Source organism: Oncorhynchus masou, chromosome 29 (genome assembly GCF_036934945.1).
Source record: "Oncorhynchus masou masou isolate Uvic2021 chromosome 29, UVic_Omas_1.1, whole genome shotgun sequence".
In the NCBI taxonomy this organism is placed as follows: domain Eukaryota; kingdom Metazoa; phylum Chordata; class Actinopteri; order Salmoniformes; family Salmonidae; genus Oncorhynchus; species Oncorhynchus masou.
The window spans coordinates 39,156,576-39,178,121 of NC_088240.1; the positions used below are offsets into that span (position 1 = coordinate 39,156,576).

At 41.4% G+C, this 21,546-nt stretch overlaps 1 protein-coding gene across 4 annotated transcripts in view; it reads left to right on the forward strand.

Moving 5' to 3' along the window:
• The window catches only part of LOC135519605 (cordon-bleu protein-like 1), a 40,062-nt gene that overhangs the window by 8,515 nt on the left and 10,001 nt on the right, over positions 1–21,546 (forward strand). For 2 of the 4 annotated variants that reach the window (XM_064944837.1, XM_064944838.1), the window contains 2 exons: positions 15,882–16,079; positions 18,623–18,830. In XM_064944837.1, coding sequence (XP_064800909.1) covers positions 15,882–16,079; positions 18,623–18,830 — 406 coding nt within the window. Of the gene's footprint in view, positions 1–7,564; positions 7,783–7,832; positions 8,132–15,881; positions 16,080–18,622; positions 18,831–21,546 lie in introns of those variants that run through there. The other 2 variants (XM_064944840.1, XM_064944839.1) reach the window with 2 other exon arrangements.

The following is a 21,546-nucleotide window of genomic DNA, read 5'->3' on the forward strand; positions in this document are numbered from 1 at the left end:
CTGTCTCAACATCAAATAGATAATCCTGTTCTAGATTTATACAGGTGAAGTCGGAAGTTTACATACACTTTGGTTGGCAAGTCAGTTAGGACATCTACTTTGTGCATGACACAAGTCATTTTTCCAACAATTGTTTACAGACAGATTATTTCACTTATAATTCACTGTGTTACAATTCCAGTAGGTCAGAAGTTTACATACACTAAGTTGACTGTGGCTTTGAAAATTCCAGAAAATGATGTCATGGCTTTAGAAGCTTCTGATCGGTTAATTGACATCATTTGAGTCAATTGGAGGTGTACCTGTGGATGTATTTCAAGGCCTACTTTCAAACTCTGTGCCTCTGCTTGACATCATGGGAAACTCCAAAAAAATCAGCGAAGACCTCAGAAAATAAATGTTAGACCTCCAAGTCTGGTTCATCCTTGGGAGAAATTTCCAAACGCCTGAAGGTACCACGTTCCTCTGTACAAACAATAGTACGTGAGAATAAACACCATGGGACTAAGCAGTCATCATACCCCTCAGGAAGGAGACGCGTTCTTTCTCCTAGAGATTAACGTACTTTGGTGCGAAAAGTGTAAATCAATTCCAGAACAGCAACAAAGGACCTTGTGAAGATGCTGGTGGAAACGGGTACAAAAGTATCTACACACAATACCCCATAATGACAAAGCAAAAACAGTTTTTTTAAAGAAATTTTAAAACTGAAATATGACATTTACATAAGTATTCAGACCCTTTACTCAGTATTTTGTTGAAGCACGTTTGGCAGCGATTACAGACTTGAGTCTTCTTGGGTATGACACTACAAGCTTGGCACACTGGTATTTGGGGAGTTTCACCCATTCTTCTCTGCAGATCCTCTAAAGCTCTGTCAGGTTAGCTGGGGAGCGTTGCTGCACAACTATTTTCAGGTCTTTCTAGAGATGTTAGATCGGGTTTAAGTCCGGGCTTTGGCTGGGCCTCTCAAGGACATTCAAAGACTTGTCCCAAAGCACTCCTGCATTGTCTTGGCTGTGTGCTTAGGGTCACTGTCCCATTGGAGGGTGAACTTTCATCCCAGTTCCCCCCCACCTACTGATGTTCCCAGAATCTCTATGTTAACCAAGTTTTTTTTTACATTGATTTTAAATGTAACCTCAGTAGAGAGAGGAAAAAGGGGGGGAAGATGTATTTATGACTGTCATAAACCTATCCCCCAGACCAACGTCATGACAGCTGTAACAAAACAAAATGTGGAAAAAGTCAAGGGGTCTGAATACTTTCCAAACGTACTGTATATTTACATATCTACCTCAATTACCTGGTACCTCTGCACATCAACTCGGTACTGTTACTCCGTGTCTATAGCCAAGTTATCATTACTCATTTTATATTTATTCCTTGTGTTAGTAGAAAAGTAATATTTCACTATTGGTCTACACCTGTTGTTTATGAAGCTTGTGACAAATACAGTTTGATTAGATTTTTATGTCCTCACAGAAAGGACAAACTTGTTCCTCCCACTCAGTGCCGTACACATATTATTACAGTCAGCTGATGCTTATGTTGTGTATCTAATGGATTTAAATACCCTTAAATAGCTCCTAATTCCACCTCTTATCAAGCCAAAAGCAATGGGTTTAAACATACACTTGGACTGGAACACATTACTTGTTGTTCTCCTATCTTAATGCTTGGCAGATGTTTACCCTGTCTTGACTGTGCCAAGGCCAATTTTGAAATGAATTTGTCACTTGCCAAATACAACCGGTGTAGATCTTACCGTGAAATGCTTACTTACAAGCCCTTAACCACCAATGCAGTTTTAATAAAATATTTTACGAAATAAAGTTTTAAAAAGTAACACAAAATAACAATAACAAGGCTATATACAGGTTAGTCTAAATAATGGAGCTAATATGTACATGTAGGAAGGAGTAAAAGGACTATGCATAGATGATAAACAGCGCGTAGCAGCAGTGTAAAAAGTCCAAATAGTCCAGGTAGCCATTTTGATTAATTGATTAGCAGTCTTATGGCTTGGTGTTAGAAGATGTTCAGGAGCCCTTTGGACCTAGACTTGGCGCTCTGGTACCGCTTGCCGTGCGGTAGTAGAGAGAACAGTCTATGACTTGGGTGGCTGGAGTCTTTGACCATTTTTGAGGCCTTCCTCTGACACCGCCTAGTATAGAGGACCTGGATGGCAGGAAGCTTGGCCCCAGTGATGTACTGGGCCGTATACACTACCCTCTGTAGCACCCTACGGTCGGCTGCTGAGCAGTTGCCATACCAGGCGGTGATGCAACCGGTCAGAATGTTCTCGATGGTGTAGCTGTAGCACTTTGTGAGGATCTTGCCTGTACTGAGAATGTTCTGCAGAAGCTCATTTGACCTCTGAAATTCGGTGTGGGGGTAAAAGTGGGGAGAGAACCAGTCAGACTAGGTTGATCTCTTCTGTGACCTGCGCTGGGTGATTTTTCATGTACAGTTCAAGGATCACCCAGAATCTTTTCAAATTACATTGATTGACTGACTGGCTGACTTACTTACTATCAGCTGGAGTCTCAGTGGTAGTAAGAAGGAAAGAAAGTACTATTTAAAAAATGTATGTGTGCGTCTCAAATGGGACCTAGCTATTCCCTTTTATAGTGCACTACTTTTGACCAGGGCTATGGCCAAAAGTGGTGTACTAAAGGGAATAAGTTGCCATTTGGGATGGTCCAATGTTACTGAAATGAAATAAGGTGATTTCGTAAGAGAGGGTTATTACAGTACATACTGTATATTAACACTTAGCCAACCTGAAGTTATTAATACCCCCGAGACACTTATCAGTTGTCTAAATAAGGGTGCGAAATTTGCCAAGCGAGTTTGAAGCCTGCATAGGAACATGTTATGGGAAAGTGGTTTTGTTTAGCCTAAAATAATAAAGGATACACATAGGAAGTGGGGAGTTTTCATAGTTGCTCTTTTTTTCTTCTTCTTCTTATCTCTATCCATCCTTCCCACACAGCTCCTGGAGTATTGGCCTTTCCAGACCTTCTCTAAACAGCTTGTTTTTACTGTGAGTGACCTCTTACGGAATTACCAGCTGTGTCCCCGGCCCTGTGTTTTGTCGTTCCACAGAGATTTACCCCCCTTCTCTGCAACCCCACCCCCATCCTGTCACACGAATCCCCACCCACTACTACCTCCAACCACAAGTTGTCCTCTTATCATCTGATATGGCATTTCTGTTAAATGAAGGACAAACTCAAAAGACGAAAAAAAAACTATTTACAGAGGAAGTACACCAAACAATCTATTTGAGTAGACAACAACCTGTTTGTTGCCTTTACACTTGGAGCATGAACTGAGTGGCACTTAATCGTTGTACTGTATCAAGCACTTAGTTCTGTTCTTTTAAGTGAAAGAGAACCTGTGAAAGTGACATGCACAGTACATAGTAGGGCAGAGGGTGCAGGGAAAAACCTGATGTTGTTAAACCTCTATTGATCTGGCGCTCTCATTGTAAGATGTAGGACATTTACAGGAGCTTTGATCTGGCGCTCTCATTGTAAGATGTAGGACATTTACAGGAGCTTTGATCTGACGCTCTCATTGTAAGATGTAGGACATTTACAGGAGCTTTGATCTGACGCTCTCATTGTAAGATGTAGGACATTTACAGGAGCTTTGATCTGACGCTCTCATTGTAAGATGTAGGACATTTACAGGAGCTTTGATCTGACGCTCTCATTGTAAGATGTAGGACATTTACAGGAGCCGTTGTACGCTTACTACCCAAGGTCAAACTGTAGCTTCCTGCTTTTGGTCACAAATATATTTAATAGGCAGATGGTGACCTTTTTGTATATTTTTTTATAATTTAGGCAACAAAATACAGCACTGGACACTTCAAGTACTCTGTAATAGACGCATCTGTGCCCTGCTTTTCAATCAGAGTTTCAGGACATGTTTCAACCTTTATGCCATTCCTGGCATTATTAAGTATTATGGGAACTGAAAAAAAGTTGATATAGATGTCAGTCTGTTTTGTGAAATCTGACACCAACATACTGTAGATATTGGTGCTTTAAATGTGAAAATATGTCACCTTAGTTCCTTTGTTTTGTCTTTGTTTTAGTATGGTCAGTGTGTGAGTTGGGGTGGGCAGTCTATGTTCATTTTTCTATCATTTGGGATTTCTGTGTTTGGCCTGGTATGGTTCTCAATCAGAGGCAACTGTCAATCGTTGTAGCTAGAGGGGGGAACTAGCACGATGTCACACAGATGCTGCCGCAAAATATTGGCAAAATAGTATGGGTTGCACCTCCATCACTCAGTCACGGTATTGCCATTATTATCAAAGTTCCACAGACACCGCAGCCACATTGATGTCCAAAAAAAGAACGGGGGTTCATGAATTTGAACGGGAGCTAATGACTGTTTCTCCCAGGCAGTAGACTGTCACCAAACCTCACTTCAGAATCGAGTCTCAAGTCCCCTGTGCTCGAGTCCGAGTCACCAATGGTCGAGTCACGAGTCTCTATGGCTGAAGTCCTAGTCCAAGTGCTCAAGTCTGAGTCACTGGGTCCACATTAACCAAAAATAAAGTCATTTACCCAGTCAGGTATAGTGTAGTGGCAAGACGAATTTGGTCAATAAATTGTTTACTATCCCCTTTCCTTTCTGTGCCACCAAGTGTTTACTTCTAGGTTACTGGTAATGTTACCAGGACCACGGTCCGTTGCAAAATCTTCCCAAACGTTCCAGATAGAAATTCCATTAATGGAGCCAACGTTATTCCTTATTCAACATGTCAGAGAGGCATGTTTGTTCTACATAGAATACTATATCTGAACATACCAAAACGTTGCGTCCTGCTGAATGTTCCCCAGGTTGTTAGCTATAACTACAGTGCGTTCGGAAAATATTCAGACCCCTTGACTTTTTCCACATTTTGTTACGTTACAGCCTTATTCTAAAAGGAATTAAATATTTGCAAGTTCAAATCCCCGAGCTGACAAGGTACAAATCTGTCGTTCTGCCTCTGAACAGGCAGTTAACCCACTGTTCCTAGGCCGTCATTGAAAATAAGAATTTGTTCTTAACTGACTTGCCAAGTTAAATAAAGGTAAAATAAAACAAAATAAAAATCAAAAATCAATCTACACACAATACCGCAATGACAAAGCAAAAACAGATATTTAGACATTTTTACAAATGTATAAAAAATACAAAACTGAAATCACATTTACTTAAGTATTCAGACCCTTTACTCAGTACTTTGTTGAATCACCTTTGGCAGTGATTAAAGCCTCCCGTCTTCTTGGGTTTGACGCTACAAGCTTGGCACATCTGTATTTGGGGAGTTTCTCCCATTGTTCTCTGCTGATCCTTTCAAGCTCTGTCAGGTTGAATGGGGAGCGTCGCTGCACAAATATATCCAGATCTCTCCAGAGATGTTCGACCAGATTCACGTCAGGGCTTTGGCTGGGACACTAAAGGACATTTAGAGACTTGTCCTGAAGCCCCTCCTGCGTTGTCTTGGTTGTGTGCTTAGGGTTGTGGTCCTGTTGGAAGGTGAACCTTCACCCTAGTCGGAGGTCCTGGGCGCTCTGAAACAGGTTTTCATCAAGGATCTCTCTGTACTTTACTCCGTTCATCTTTCCCTTGATACTGACTATTCTCCCAGTCCCTGTCACTGAAAAACATCCCCACAGCATGATGCTGCCATCACCATGCTTCACCGTAGGGATGGTGCCAGGTTTCCTCCAGGCGTGAAGCTTGGCATTCAGGTCAAAGAGTTCAATCTTGGTTTCATCAGACCAGAGAATCCTGTTTCTCATCATCTGAGAGTTTTTAAGTGCCATTTGGCAAACTCCAAGTGGGATTTCATGCGCCTTTTACTGAGGAGTGGCTTCCGTCTGGCCGCTCATCCATAAAGGCCTGATTGGTGGAGTGCTTCACAGATGGAAGAAACTTCCAGAAGGACAGCCATCTCCACAGAAGAACTTTAGAGCTCTGTCAGAATGACCATTGGGTTCTTGTTCACCTCCCTGACCAAGGCCCTTCTTCCCCGATTGCTCAGTTTGCCCAGACAGCCAGCTTTAAGAAGAGTCTTGGTGGTTCCAAACGTCTTACATTTAAGAATGATGGAGGCTACTGTGTTCTTGTTCAATGCTGCAGAATTGTTTTTGGTACCCTTCCCCAGATCTGTGCCCCGACACAATCCTGTCTCGGAACTCTATGGACATTTCCTTTGTCATTATGGGGTATTGGGTGCAGATTGACGAGGAAAACATTTATTAAATACATTTTATAATAAGTAAAATAAATAACAAAATGAGGAGAAAGGGAAGGGGTCTGAATAATTTCCGATTGCACTGTAGCTGATGAGGTAATATGACTGAACAAGGTGTAGCATGAACAAGTGTTATTAGAAGGACCAATGCACGATAGACATTTTTTTTTTAAATGTAGTGGCGGTATTATGGGCCATACAATTTGAACAGTAAGGGCTAGATTCAAGTCGTTTTCTCTGAGGAAAAGAGGGGACTTGGATACTTTGGCAACATAACTTGGCTATGAAATGCAGTGGGGAAAGTGAGAGGGTTAAGCGAACCCCGCAGCTCACCAGCTGAAGTAGGATGTGTGTGCCGCGTGTGGCGTGTCCTTCCCACTGCTGAACAGGACAGCGCTGTGCATCTGTGCTGCTAATATGAATTGTACTAATCACTGAAAAGCTCTCAATCTCTCCAATAACAATTGTTCAGTCCAATTCGTAGTCCGATTTTAGTCACAGAGAATTTAATCTCGCCTTTTTCTAGTGAACTGAAATGCAACATTTGCCTTTTTGTTATAGTTTATTCTGGGTCTATTTAGTCAGTTATAGTCTCGTCAATTGCCACTGAAAAATAGGTGTTGGACGAATATTCTTGTTGATGAAATGAACACTGCTGTACAGTAGAGCCAATCAGGTAGAATACTCAGCTACCTAGTAACCACGACTGTAACTAACAACATCACTTAGATCATATCATTAAAACCTACCCATGCACACTGCATGTACTTAATCATTTCTGTTTTTCCAATGAGTTTTCTAATACTGTTTACTATTTCACCAATTCACTATTTGACCAATTAACTAAAACCAGACAAAGGTCTGATTAAATACAAATGTGGGTCAGATGCCAAAAACAAGCAAAAGTTTATTAGAATTGAGACTTTTGGATCCATCAGATCATTAATGCTAAGGTAATGCCGGTGTTACATTAAATCGGCCTCATCTCAACAACCCTATGCAAATGAGTACAAGTCAGAGGCTTAAGTCTTGTCATCTAATGATATGTTTATCAGACGTCATCAGAAAGTAGACATCATTACAAGATTAGCCTACAAGGAATCCATTCCAAACTCTTGTCTCAGCAACTACAGCCCCCTAGATGAAACATATCTGTGCAGGTGTGCATGTGATCTCATTTGTTGGCAGGCTGGTTTATGGGCAGTTAGATCCACACGCACTTGCTGATGTGACTTCAGAATGAGTCACTTCAAAGAAGCAGGGCATGGTGGTAAGTGGTCTGTGTCTTTCGGGTTAATGAAAAGCAAATGCATACAAATGAACACCTGATTCAAGCATTTGGAAAGTGTCCCAGGCACGCTGTTGACAGGCTCTATAAGGCGGACAGACGGATAGCGGACACGGTGGTGTGAACTGGAGGATATGAGAGGAAGTTGATCAACATGCTGTGAATGTGATGGATGGCAGGGCTGTGTTGTGTTGCGTTCGGCTGCAACGCAGTGCGCAGGGAGGTAAAGTAAAGCTGATTAGCCCTCTGCTTATTACTAGCTGTGGGGGAGCTCTCTCTCTCTCTCTCTTTGAATGGAACTGAATCTCCACCGACACACCATGCTTAAGAGCTTTCTGCGACTGACAGACGGAGGGGGCCCACTGTGAGGCGATTTTAAAATAAAGGAGACTACAGGTTTTCTAATATCATGGCCTGGGCGTGGCTTTAAGGTAGGCCCGATCTACTCTGCCCCAGCCGTTTCTTATTATACCTCAGTGGCTCCAACAGGCATATCGTAGCAGAGTCTGTCTTTGAACCCAGGGGAGATGGCACGTATTTAAGAGGGGATAACTCAACACTGAGGCCAAGAGGTAAGGAGGCGTTTCTCGATAATGATTGGTGGAGAGGATCTGTTTTTAGGATGAATGTGTCATGTTCAAACATGCATCCAGCATCGGAAAAAGAGAGTACAGGATTCACTTGAGGCACTCTAGATCTGTCTAGATCTTCTTATAGCAGCACCCTGGCTTGCTTTTGTTGCATTGTTTATTAACGAATACACTGTTGAAGAGGAATGTAATGGGTAGATGTGCCTTCAGTCTTAGGGTCTTAAAAAAAGAAGGTAATAGCAAGGTAATAATTGAGTTAATTAAGACCCAATGTGGCCCCTGTTATTTGTACCGTCATACAAGAACGTTGTACGATACATTGGTTTGAGTGGATAGTTTCTGGTTGTAGTTTGCCTTGATTCAAGAGTTTTGCTGAAGTGGGGAGCGTACAATAGAGTTTCTGTTAACCCTGCAGTGGCATGTGTGAGCCCGTACAGTAGAGTCAACAATGAATGTTGTCGGTGGTTTCTTAAAATACACAGGGTGTTGTCCGGAAGAGGGCAGGAAAGCCTGTTTTGCATAGCCACTTTGGATGTTGAGCTTTGTACTTCAACCCACCTTTCCCAAGGGACCTTTAGGCTACGCGCCAACCGTAAACTGACTACAACAGCGGGAATGCTTGCTAATCTTCACGCATCAACCCCTGAGTTAACCAATCCCATGTATTTACTGACCGTAACTTCAGCTGGGCAAGACTGACTCCACGGACTCTTGTCAGTCACAAGCATAAAACAATCTGTAGTTTTCCCCATCAAGTATGAACTATGTTTCCCTCAGGGTTTCCCGTTGACGATGAAACATTTCATGAAAGAGATTGAAAAGGTATTTCACGGGAACATTCCTATGTTCCAGCTTTAGTAATGCACGGTGGAGTGTAAAGAATTTAGACTGCCTTTATGGGGATGTTATTGTGCCGCCTCTTTATTGCATCAAAACAAATATAAGAATGGCATATCAGGATATAACTTGTTTAAAAAAATGATAACATTCCCTGGAGAGTGTGTTTAATGCAGGCCAGTAATCATACTGTACATCACTGTGTGAGTAGTCATGAGTTGGTTGCCTGCTGCCCAGCCCCTTCAGTAGATCCATTTAGCCAGTTAATGGCTCCTCTGTCTTGTAAATGATGCCCAAGCAAAGACTAGGAAGTAGCCTAATCATCAACGGTACAACACTATAACTGTCAACTTCCGTGGAATGATTTGGAGTCGCATAGTCATTACTGTTGAATTTCTATGGGCTGTGGTCTCTCTCTCTCTCACATGCGCGCACACACACACAAAGGCATCTAAGGTATTTGAAAATCAGTAGCAGTACCTGGATATTATGCTTTTTGAACTTCCGTTCTATTTGTGCATTGTCTCAGACAGTAATGTAAGGAACATTTACGGGCAACAAATGCCTTTTTGATGGCATTTCCCTCAATGCTAGTCTAGCAGCGGGATAATGAAAATACAATATGCTGCCTTGTGTGTTGACTGGTTATGTTTAGTTCTTACCTTCTTTGGGTAGACCGTATGCAGACCCTCCTGCAGCTGTACAGTACCAGGTGTTAGCAGAGGGAGATTCCACTCAACATCTGTTTTCATATGTCACACTGTAAATCAATTGTTGGCCCCAGACAGACAGTAACTGATGGTTGGCAACGGTACCCTGTGAGTTCATGCCACTACTGTGTGTTATCTGATACACTGTCTGGCAACTGGCAAGTACTTAAGTATAGTAAAAGTACTTGTCTACAAAGGTAAATTAATGGTAATGGGTCAATCTATTGGCTGTATGTACCTATATATAGTTGAAGTCAGAAGTTTACATACACCTCAGCTAAATACATTTTAAACTCAGTTTTTCACAATTCTTGACATCCAATCCTAGTAAAAATCCCTGTCTTATGTCAACTAGGATCACCACTTTATTAAGAATGTGAAATGTCAGAATAATAGTAGAGTGATTTATTTCAGCTTTTATTTCTTTCATCACATTCCCAGTGGGTCGGAAGTTTACATACACTCAATTAGTAATTGGTAACATTGCCTTTAAATTGTTTAACTTGGGTCAAACGTTTTGGGTAGCCTTCCACAAGCTTCCCAAAATAAGTTGGGTGAATTTTGACCCATTCCTCAGAGCTGGTGTAACTGAGTCAGGTTTGTAGGCATCCTTGCTTGCACACACTTTTTCAGTTCTGCCCACACATTTCAGAGGACATTTCTCCAAAACGTACGTGTTGTCCCCATGTGTAGTTATAAACCGTAGTATGGCTTTTTTGTGGCGGTTATGGAGCAGTGGCTTCTTCCTTGCTGAGCGGCCTTTCAGGTTGTCGATATGGGACTTGTTTTACTGTGGATATAGATACTTTTGTACCTGTTTCCTCCAGCATCTTCACAAGGTCCTTTGCTGTTGTTCTGGGATTGATTTGCACTTTTTGCACCAAAGTACGTTCATCTCTAGGAGACAGAACGCATCTCCTTCCATTTTTTTTAACCTTTATTTAACTAGGCAAGTGAGTTAACAAGACATTTGTGGAGTGGTTGAAGACCAAGTTTTAATGACTCCAACCTAAGTGTACATAAACTTCTGACTTCAACTGTACATACACATGTTCTCAGAAGTGTCTGAATATGGCTACTGAGAAAAGCAGGACTGTTTCATAAACTGAACAATATTATGTTTGTCTTTATGCACTTGACTATGAATTAATGCTATATTGGCACCTGCTTTTTGTTTTCAGAGTTTATTTATTTATTCATTTTATTTCACCCCTATTTAACCAGGTAGGCTAGTTGAGAACAAGTTCTCATTTGCAACTGCGACCTGGCCAAGATAAAGCATGGCAGTGTGAACAGACAACAACAGAGTTACACATGGAGTAAACTATAAACAAGTCAATAACATAGTAGGGGAAAAAATAATCTATATACATTGTGTGCAAAAGGCATGAATAGGTAGGCAATAAATAGGCCATAGGAGTGAATAATTACAATTTAGCAGATTAACACTGGAGGGATAAATGATCAGATGAACATGTGCAGGTAGAGATACTGGTGTGCAAAAGAGCAGAAAAGTAAATAAAAGAAAAACAGTATGGGGATGAGGTAGGTAAATTGGGTGGGCTATATACCGATGGACTATGTACATCTGCAGACTATGTACATCTCCGCCGGGGGGGTGGAGCTGTTGGCCGAGGTTGGAGTAGCCAGGTGGAAGGCATGGCCAGCCGTTGAGATGCTTGTTGAAGTTTTCGATTATCATGGATTTATCGGTGGTGACCATGTTACCTAGCCTCAGTGCATTGGGCAGCTGGGAGGAGGTGCTCTTGTTCTCCATGGACTTTACAGTTTCCCAGAACTTTTTGGAGTTAGAGCAACAGGATGCAAATTTCTGCTTGAAAAAGCTGGTCTTTGCTTTCCTGACTGACTGCGTGTATTGGTTCCTGACTTCCCTGAACAGTTGCATATCGCGGGGACTATTCGATGCTATTGCTATAACAGTAACACTGTTTTAACTTGTAGTTAAAATGTCTCTTAAATGTTGTTTCCTATGTGTGAAAAGAAACTAAATATTTGCATCATTTTGGTGAGGAGATTGTCTCATTCCCATAATCACTTTGCCATAAAACTTTGACACATGAAATCTGGACTTTGTGGCCTAGCCTGGTGTGTACCACTATAGTGTCTGTGTCTCTATTTTAGCTGGGGGCATCTGTTAACAGGATCGGACCCTTTTAATAATTATTCGCCTAAAATGACATACCCAAATCTAACTGCCTGTAACTCAGGCCCTGAAGCAAGGATATGCATATTCTTGGTACCATTTGAAAGGAAACACTTGGAAGTTTGTGGAAATGTGAAAGGAATGTAGGAAAATATAACACAATAATAGATCTGGTAAAAGATAATACAAAGAAAAAAACCTTCTGTTCTTTTGTATTTTTTTGTACCGTCTTTGAAATGCAAAAGAAAAGCCATCATGTATTATTCCAGCCCGGCTGCAATTTAGATTTTGGCCACTAGATGGCAGTAGTGCATGTGTAAGGTTTTAGACTGATCCAATGAACTATTGCATTTATGTTCAAATTAATTTATTTGCAAATTATGGTGGAAAATAAGTATTTGGTCAATAACAAAAGTTTATCTCAATACTTTGTTATATACCCTTTGTTGGCAATGACAGAGGTCAAACGTTTTCTGTAAGTCTTCACAAGGTTTTCACACACTGTTGCTGGTATTTTGGCCCATTCCTCCATGCAGATCTCCTCTAGAGCAGTGATGTTTTGGGGCTGTTGCTGGGCAACATGGACTTTCAACTCCCCTCCAAAGATTTTCTATGGGGTTGAGATCTGGAGACTGGCTAGGCCACTCCAGGACCTTGAAATGCTTCTTACGAAGCCACTCCTTCGTTGCCCGTGCGGGGTGTTTGGGATCACTGTCATGCTGAAAGACCCAGCCACGTTTCATATTCAATGCCCTTGCTGATGGAAGGAGGTTTTCATTCAAAATCTCACGATACAATAATTTTGCACGCCAAATTTTTCAGTTTTTGATTTGTTAAAAAAGTTTGAAATATCCAATAAATGTCGTTCCACTTCATGATTGTGTCCCACTTGTTGTTGATTCTTCACAAAAAAATACAGTTTTATATCTTTGTTTGAAGCCTGAAATGTGGCAAAAGGTCGCAAAGTTCAAGGGGGCCGAATACTTTCGCAAGGCACTACATCTACAGTGGGAAATATGAAAACAGATGTTGAGTGGAATCTCCCTCTGCAAACACCTGGTGCTGTACAAATGTGCAACGCATCTGCAGGAGGGTGTGCATACGGTCTACCCAAAGAGGGTATGAACTTCACCAGACAACACACAAGAAGGACTATTATATTATTTTAATTATCCTGCTGTTCGATTAGCCATCAAAAGGCATTTGTTGCCCGTGCATGTTCCTTACATTGTCTGAAACAATGCACAAATAGGATGCCATACCCCAATGTCTCTAAATGTGTTAAATGTATAGATTATTTTAGTTAAGCATTATTTGCATTTCTCATACTGTAGTGTAAAGTATCCCTCTTTGAAGGACAAAGTGTTTGACCTTTTATCAAGAAATGTCTTCCTTTTAAAATACATGCATGTTTTCTTTGACTGACTGTGTTAGCAGTTGTGGTCAGGTTGGAATTAATCTGGCTGTGATGCAGATTTCCAATCCAACCTAAAGAAAAAATGGTTTAGACAAAAATGGTTTACACTCTCCCCAGGGAACCTAGTCAGTTTAATGATGATGACAGATAATGTATCCAAATTACATCATCATTAAACCAATTGTGATTGGCCACACATTTCTGGTGGCAGATGGTCAGACTTTTCTCGACACAAAATCTTAAAGGTCCAATGCAGCCTTTTCTTTCTTAGTATCAAATAATTTCTGGGTAACAATTAAGTACCTTAATGTGATTTGTTTTCATTAAAATGGTCTTAGCAAAGGGCAATTTCTCAAGCAAGAATTTTGCTAGGAGTGGTCTGAGTGGGGAGGGAAAAACAGAAAATTAGCTGTTATTGGCAGAGGTTTGGAACTATCTTTCTTATTGGTTGATTTAACTAATTTACTACACGGTGATGTCACCATGGACGGCCAAAACTTCATCCCACCAAAAAAGCTGTCTTCAAACAGCTCTTACACAATTTTACAGTATTATTCCAACCTCGTGTGTGTGTGTGTGTGTGTGTAAACTCAGCAAAAAAAGAAACGTCCTCTCACTGTCAACTACGTTTATTTTCAGCAAACTTAACATGTGGAAATCTTTGTATAAACATAAGATTCAACAACTGTGACATAAACTGAACAAGTTCAACAGACATGTGACTAACAAAAATGGAATAATGTGTCCCTGAACAACGGGTGGTGTCAAAATCAAAAGTAGCAGTCAGTATCTGGTGTGGCCACCAGCTACATTAAGTACTGCAGTGCATCTCCTCCTCATGGACTGCAATTCTTGCTGTGAGATGATACCCCACTCTTCCACCAAGGCACCTGCATGTTCCCAGACATTTCTGGGGGGAATGGCCTTAGCCCTCACCCTCCAATCCAACAGGTCCCAGATATTCTCAATGGGATTGAGATCCAGGCTCTTCGCTGGACATGGCAGAACACTGACATTCCTGTCTTGCAGGAAATCACGCACAGAACAAGCAGTATGGCTGGTGGCATTGTCATGCTGGAGGGTCATGTCAGGATGAGCCTGTAGGGAGAGTACCACATGAGGGAGGAGGAGGTCTTCCCTGTAACACACACCGTTGAGATTGCCTGCAATGACAACAAGCTCTGTCCGATGATGCTGTGACACACCGCCCCAGACCATGACTCACTCTCCACCTCCAAATCGATCCCGCTCCAGAATACAGGCCTCGGTGTAACGCTCATTCCTTCAACGATAAACGCGAATCCGACCATCACCCCTGGTGAGACAATGCCGCAACTCGTCAGTGGAGAGCACTTTCTGCCAGTCCTGTCTGGTCCAGCGACGGTGGGTTTGTGCCCATAGGCGACGTTGTTGCTGGTAATGTCTGGTGAGGATCTGCCTTACAACAGGCCTTCAAGCCCTCAGTCCAGCCTCACTCAGCCTATTGCGGACAGTCTGAGCACTAATGGAAGGATTGTGCGTTCCTGGTATATAACAGGTGTGATGTTCAGTTGTACCGATCCTGTGCAGGTGTTGTTACACATGGTCTGCTACTGCGAGGGCGATCAGCTGTCCGTCGTGTCTCCTTGTCTTCAGTATGGACATTGCAATTTATTGCCCTGGCCACATCCTTTGTCCTCATGCCTCCTTCACTTTCACGCAGGTGAGCAGGGACCTTGGGCATTTTTCTTTTGGTGTTTTTCAGTCCTAAGTGACCTTAATTGCCTACCGTCTCTACGCTGTTAGTGTCTTAACGACCGTTCCACAGGTGCATGTGCATTAATTGTTAATGGTTCATTGAACAAGCATGGGGAACAGTGTTTAAACCCTTTACAATGAAGATCTGTGAAGTTATTTGGATTTTTAAGAATTATCATTGAAAGACAGGGTCCTGAAAAAAGTTTATATAAAACACAGGAAAGTCTAGTTTTTGTCTGCACTGCCACATATCCTAATAATAATAATAGCTCATTCAATGATTAGAGGGGAGATTGTTGGTTTTTAAAGCGAACAGAGACATGGGCAGTGTTTACACAGGCAGCTCAATTCTGATTATTTTCCTACTAATTGGACTTTTGACCAATCCGATCAGCTCTTTGTGTAAAGACAGCCTTAGCTCACAATGCTCCACCTTTAATTTTCTGTTTCAAATGTGTTATCCTTGCCTATTCTGCACTGTCCTCAAGCCTAATCGATCACACTTGAGTGTCTTGTGTCTTGTTTGCAAAAGGGAACCCAAGCTCTTTCATCTAATAGCGGCTTACTTTAAGTTGGGAAGGAATTATTCCTTTCATGCTATTTCATGCAGTGCCATAACATAGTCATGTCTGATGAAATTTCCTTTTTTGATCTATTGTGGATGGTTATACCTTTCTTTTCCTGACAAATATTACCCAGAGCCCCTGCACCATATTTTTCTACCACTTCAATGTTACCTACATTTGGGTGCCATCAGGGAAATGTGTTTTTACGTCGTATTGTTTCTGACAGGCTGATAATATAATATTAAGAGTTGAAATGATATTGTGAGGCTCATCTTGTCCCTTTGCTTTTTCCTACCGGCAGAGTGTCAACCAAAAACAAGGCCCCATCTCCCCCAGTATCAGTGAAGAGGCTGGATGGTGCAGGCCTCTCCCAGAGACACTTTGTAGCAGCATTTCCTCAGGTGACCATGGACCAGAAGGAGAACCAACTTGAACAGGACCTGACTCTGGTTGTGGTTCTGCCAGGAGGAGTGGAGAAGATAGCCACTGTCCATGGCAGGTGAGACTAGGTCTTAATTCTCAACTGGCACCCTATTCCCTACTTAGTGCCTGAGTCATTCCACCAATGTTGTATTTATTATTTATCCCCCATTACTCTTCCTGTGGACCAGCAAAATTTAAGGCCGTTTATAAAATAAATTTAAAAAAAACATGACAATACATTCACAGATTTCACAACACACTGTGTTCCCTCAGGCCCCTACTCTACCACTACCACATATCTACCGTACTAAATCCATGAGTGTGTATAGTGCGTATGTTATCATGTGTGTGTATAGTGCATATGTTATCATGTTTGTATGCATGTGACAATGTTTGTTGATTCACAATCCCCGCTGTTCCATACAGTATTTTTTATTTTTTTAAATCTGTATTTCTTTTCTTTTATCTCATTTTATGGCTTGCATCAGTTACTTGATGTGGAATAGAGTTTCATGTAGTCATGGCTCTATGTAGTACTGTGTGCCCGGTCCTGGGGACCGTGAAGAGACCTCTTTTGGCATGTCTTGTGGGGTATGCATGGGTGTCCAAGCAGTGTGCCAGTAGTTTAAACAGACTAATTAGTTGCCTTTTGAGTAGTGTAACTTGGTTTAAAAAACAATACAAAAAAAATTGATTTCACCTAATATTTACATTCTGTCACATGTTCAACTTCATAAAAACAAGTTTTCCCATCTCAATTGCCTATTAAGTGCCAAATAAAGTAACAGGGTTGACAACATCTTAAGTCTGTTTTAAATCCCCTCATGACAGGGGGAATTGAAGCTTGTTGTGTGAAACAGGGAGGGGCAATTGAATGCAAGCTTCACAACATTATTTTTGTTAAAAAATGTCCAGCCTGTCTATCTATGGGTAACAGGGTTGACATGTTATGCTCGACCCGCTCAGTTTACTCTGTTTTTCAACACAAAACCCCAGAAAATAGCCAAAAAGAATAGAACCAGCTCACCTGCTTTTACACTATGATTTGACTATTAAAATATTTTTTAAATGAATAGTTCCAACATATTAAAACAATCTTCAGAAATTACTTTGTCAAATAAATAAAAATGACTACTGCTTTACAATGATGGGGAAAACCTGGAGACATGTTGGGGTTAAGTGGTTTAACATTTTAAATGAAGTCACAGAGGATGCTTAGAGAGACATGTCAAAATTGATGAATTTTGGCACTAGCAAGTCTTTATTCATATCAAAAATCTGATTTATTGAATTTTCCATGTGGTCTATATTAAAGATCACTTAATTTAGTATAAGACTTTTATATTTCTATATTTGTGCACAATTTCTACTTAAAATATCAAAAGTCACTAATTTTGTGGAATGACTTGCCTCTGGGCCCTGGTCAACAGAAGTGCAGTAAATAAATAAAGGAAGTGTCTCACTGTGACTAAACACCAACAAACTGCTCCCAACTTTCCCTCCTTGGTAAGACCTCCAAGACATCCCATGATTCCAAGGTGAAGCATGATCTCAATGCATTTGGACCAATTCTTATGCGAGTGTCATATATTCCAAAACACATATTTGATTCATATTACTTTTTGGTATATACGACTACACAAATCCTTCTAACATAACGTGATCTTTCCACAGCTCTAATTGAATGTAGCATTTCTTTGAGTCAGATATTTTAGGTGGCGCAGTAAAAACTTTGGTTTTGGTTAACAATACTTGCACCATTAAATGCACTAAAAAGTTGCATGATGTGGCTGGTTCCTTTTAATTTGCTAAGGTAGAATAATATTATTTGTGTTTTCGGCACAGTTTATTATGGTAGAACTTACATTAAAATTTTGATACAAGCCCACTGCACATACATCTTATGAAGTCTGGTCTGTGGAGCTTTCACCCACACCAATTCAGCTGAGACCAAAACGCCTAACCAGACAAACATGAGATGAATATCTTACGGTCAAAAGGGCTTAGTTGTTTTTCAGAACAAGGACTTTGTGTCCTGATATGAAACTACAGACCCACACTGTTCACTCTCTATCAAGTTTACTCAAGATATTATTATTCTAGTTTTGCAAGACGCCATCGCACTCCGTTGGTATATTTTGCCCTTTGCCCTCTCAAGCTATAATCGAGACCAACTTTAATATAAAAGGATTAAGCATCTAATTCTTCAATCTCTTTTCATTTACAGAGTACAGCGAACTAATTATGATAGTAATTTAACTTTTGGCATTATATTTGCAGAAACCCTCCCAAGGCCTAGAATTTGGAAACTGCTGGATAGCTTTGTGTAGATATTGTTGCTAAAGAGTTTTGCAGACCACCGACAGTTGTGTATGAAGCAAAAACGGATGGCTCCTTATGCTACATTTTTATCACTGTGAAAAAGTTGTTATAATGCATTACTATAATGTAAAGTGTAAAACGTATTCTGTGATAGCGTCTACTTTCGTGATAGAGGTTTCTCCCAGAGCGCTTGCAATTTCCACACACCAAGAGTTGTGTGTTTTCTCTGTGGATATAAAACACACAACCTTTTATCCTTAGCTAGGTTTTATTTATTACTTCTAACCTGTTTTTCAGCAAGCCCATGATGGATTTGTTAGTGATGCTTTGTGCCAAGTACCACCTGAACCCATCAGGCTATGTTATAGAGCTCGTCACCACCAACAGACACACAATCAAGTTCAAACCCAACACTCTGATCGGGGCCCTGGAGGCAGAGAAGGTTCTGCTCAAGCCCAAAGGAATGGAGGACAAGATTAAGAAGCCAATTCCTCAGATGCCAGAGGTACACGTGAGAAATCTCAGTGGTAGAAATGTACTAGTTAAAACTTTTATATCTGAGAGTTGTTCCCTCAACTTGGGTATTTACTGTAATTAATATTGGCTGTATCTTGTAATATTTTTTTTTTCTGTGAGTATAGATCATATACTCAGCAAAAAAAGAAACGTCCTCTCACTGTCAACTGCGTTTACTTTCAGCAAACTTAACATGTGGAAATATTTGTATGAACATAAACTGAACAGACATAAACTGAACAAGTTCCACAGACATGTGACAAGCAGAAATTGAATAATGTGTCCCGGGGAAACAAAAATCAAAAGTAACCGTCAGTATCTGGTGTCGCCACCAGTACTGCAGTTCATCTCCACCTCATGGACTGCAGAAGATTTGCCAGTTCTTGCTGTGAGATGTTAACCCACTCTTCCACCAAGGCACCTGCAAGTTCCCAGACATTTTTGGGTGGAATGGTCCTAGCCCTCACCCTCCGATCCATCAGGTCCCAGACATGCTCAATGGGATTGAGATCCGGGCTCTTCGCTGGCCATGGCAGAACACTGCCATTCCTGTCTTGCAGGAAATCATGCACAGAACAAACAGAATGGCTGGTGGCATTATCATGCTGGAGGGTCATGTTAGGATGAGCCTGCAGGAAAGGTAGCACGAGGAAGGAGGATGTCTTCCCTGTTAATGCACAGCGTTGAGATTGCCTGCAATGACAACAAGCTCTGTCCGATGGTGCTGACACACACCGCCCCAGACCATGAAGCACCCTCCACCTCCCAATCGATCCCGCTCCAGAGTACAGGCCTCGGTGTAACGCTCATTCATTTGACGATAAACGCAAATACGACCATCACCCCTGGTGAGACAAAACCGCAACTTGTCAGTGAAGAGCACTTTTGCCAGTCCTGTCTGGTCCAGCGACGGTTTGTTTGTGCCCATAGGCGATATTGTTGCCGGTGATGTCTGGTGAGGACCTGCCTTAGAACAGGCTTACAAGCCCTCAGTCCAGCCTTTCTCAGCCTATTGCGGACAGTCTGAGCACTAATGGAGGGATTGTGCGTTCTTGGTGTAACTCGGGCAGTTGTTGTTGCCAACCTGTACCTGTTCCACAGCTGTGATGTTCGGATGTACCAATCCCAATCCACGTGCTGGTGTTACACGTGGTCTGCCACTGTGAGGATGATCAGCTGTCCGTCCTGTCTCACTGTAGCACTGTCTTAGGGGTCTCACAGTATGGACATTGCAATTTATTGCCCTGGCCACATCTGCAGTCCTCATGCCTCCTTGCAGCATGCCTAAGGCACGTTCACGCAGATGAGCAGGGACCTTGAGCATCTTTGTTTTGGTGTTTTTCAGTCAGTACAAAGGCCTCTTTAGTGTCCTAAGCTTTCATAACTGTGACCTTAATTGCCTACCGTCTCTACGCTGTTCCACAGGTGCATGTTCATTAATTGTTTATGGTTCATTGAACAAGCATGGGAGACCGTGTTTAAAACCTTTACAATGAAGATCTGTGAAGACATTTGGCTTTTTACGAATTATCTTTGAAAGACAGGGTCCTGAAAAAAGGATGTTTCTTTTTTTGTTGAGTTTATATATACATACACACACAGTACCAGTCAAAAGTTTGGACACCTACTCATTCAAGAGTTGATTTATTTATTATTCTTTTTACTATTTTCTACATTGTAGAATAATAGTGAAGAAATCAAAATTATGAAATAACACATGGAATCATGTAGTATCCAAAGTGTTAAACAAATCTAAATATATTTAACATTTTAGATTCTTCCAAGTAGCCACTCTGCCTTGATGACATCTTTGCACAAGCTTGGTATTCTCTCAACCAGCTTCACCTGGAATGCTTTTCCAACAGTCTGGAAGGAGTTCCCACACATGCTAAGCACTTGTTGGCTGCTTTTCCTTCACTCTGCAGTCCAACTCATCACAAACCGTCTCGGTTGAGGTCAGGTGATCTGATGCAGCACTCCATCAGTCTCCTTTTTGGTGAAATAGCCCTTACACAGCCTGGAGTTGTGTTTTGGGTCATTGTCCTGTTGAAAATCAAATCATGGTCCCACTAAGCACAAACCAGATGGGATGAGGTATTGCTGCAGAATGCTTTGGTAGCCATGCAGGTAAATCACCTCCACACCATCACACCTTCCCCTCCATTCTTCACGGTGGGAACCACACATGCAGAGATCATCTGTTCACCTACTCTGTGTCTCACAACGACACGGCGGTTGGAACCAAAAATATAAAATCTGGACTCATCAGACCAAAGGACAGATTTCCACTGGTCTAGTGTCCATTGCTCATGTTTCTTGGCCCAAGCAAGTCTCTTCTTCTTATTGGTGTCCTTTTAGTAGTGGTTTCTTTGCAGCAATTCGACCATGAAGGCCTGATTCACGCAGTCTCCTCTGAACAGTTGATGTTGAGATGTCTGTTACGTGAAATCTGTGAAGCATTTATTTGGGCTGAAATGTCAGAGGTGCTGTTAACTCTAATGAACTTGTCCTCTGCAGCAGAGGTAACTCAGCGTCTTCCTTTCATGTGTTGGGCCTCATGACAGGCAGTTTCATCATAGCGCTTGATGGTTTTTTGCGACTGCAGTTGAAGGAACTTTCAAAGTTCATGAAATTTTCCGCATTGACTGACCTCATATCTCTTATTATTTGAGCTGTTCTTTCCTTAATATGAACTTGGTCTTTTA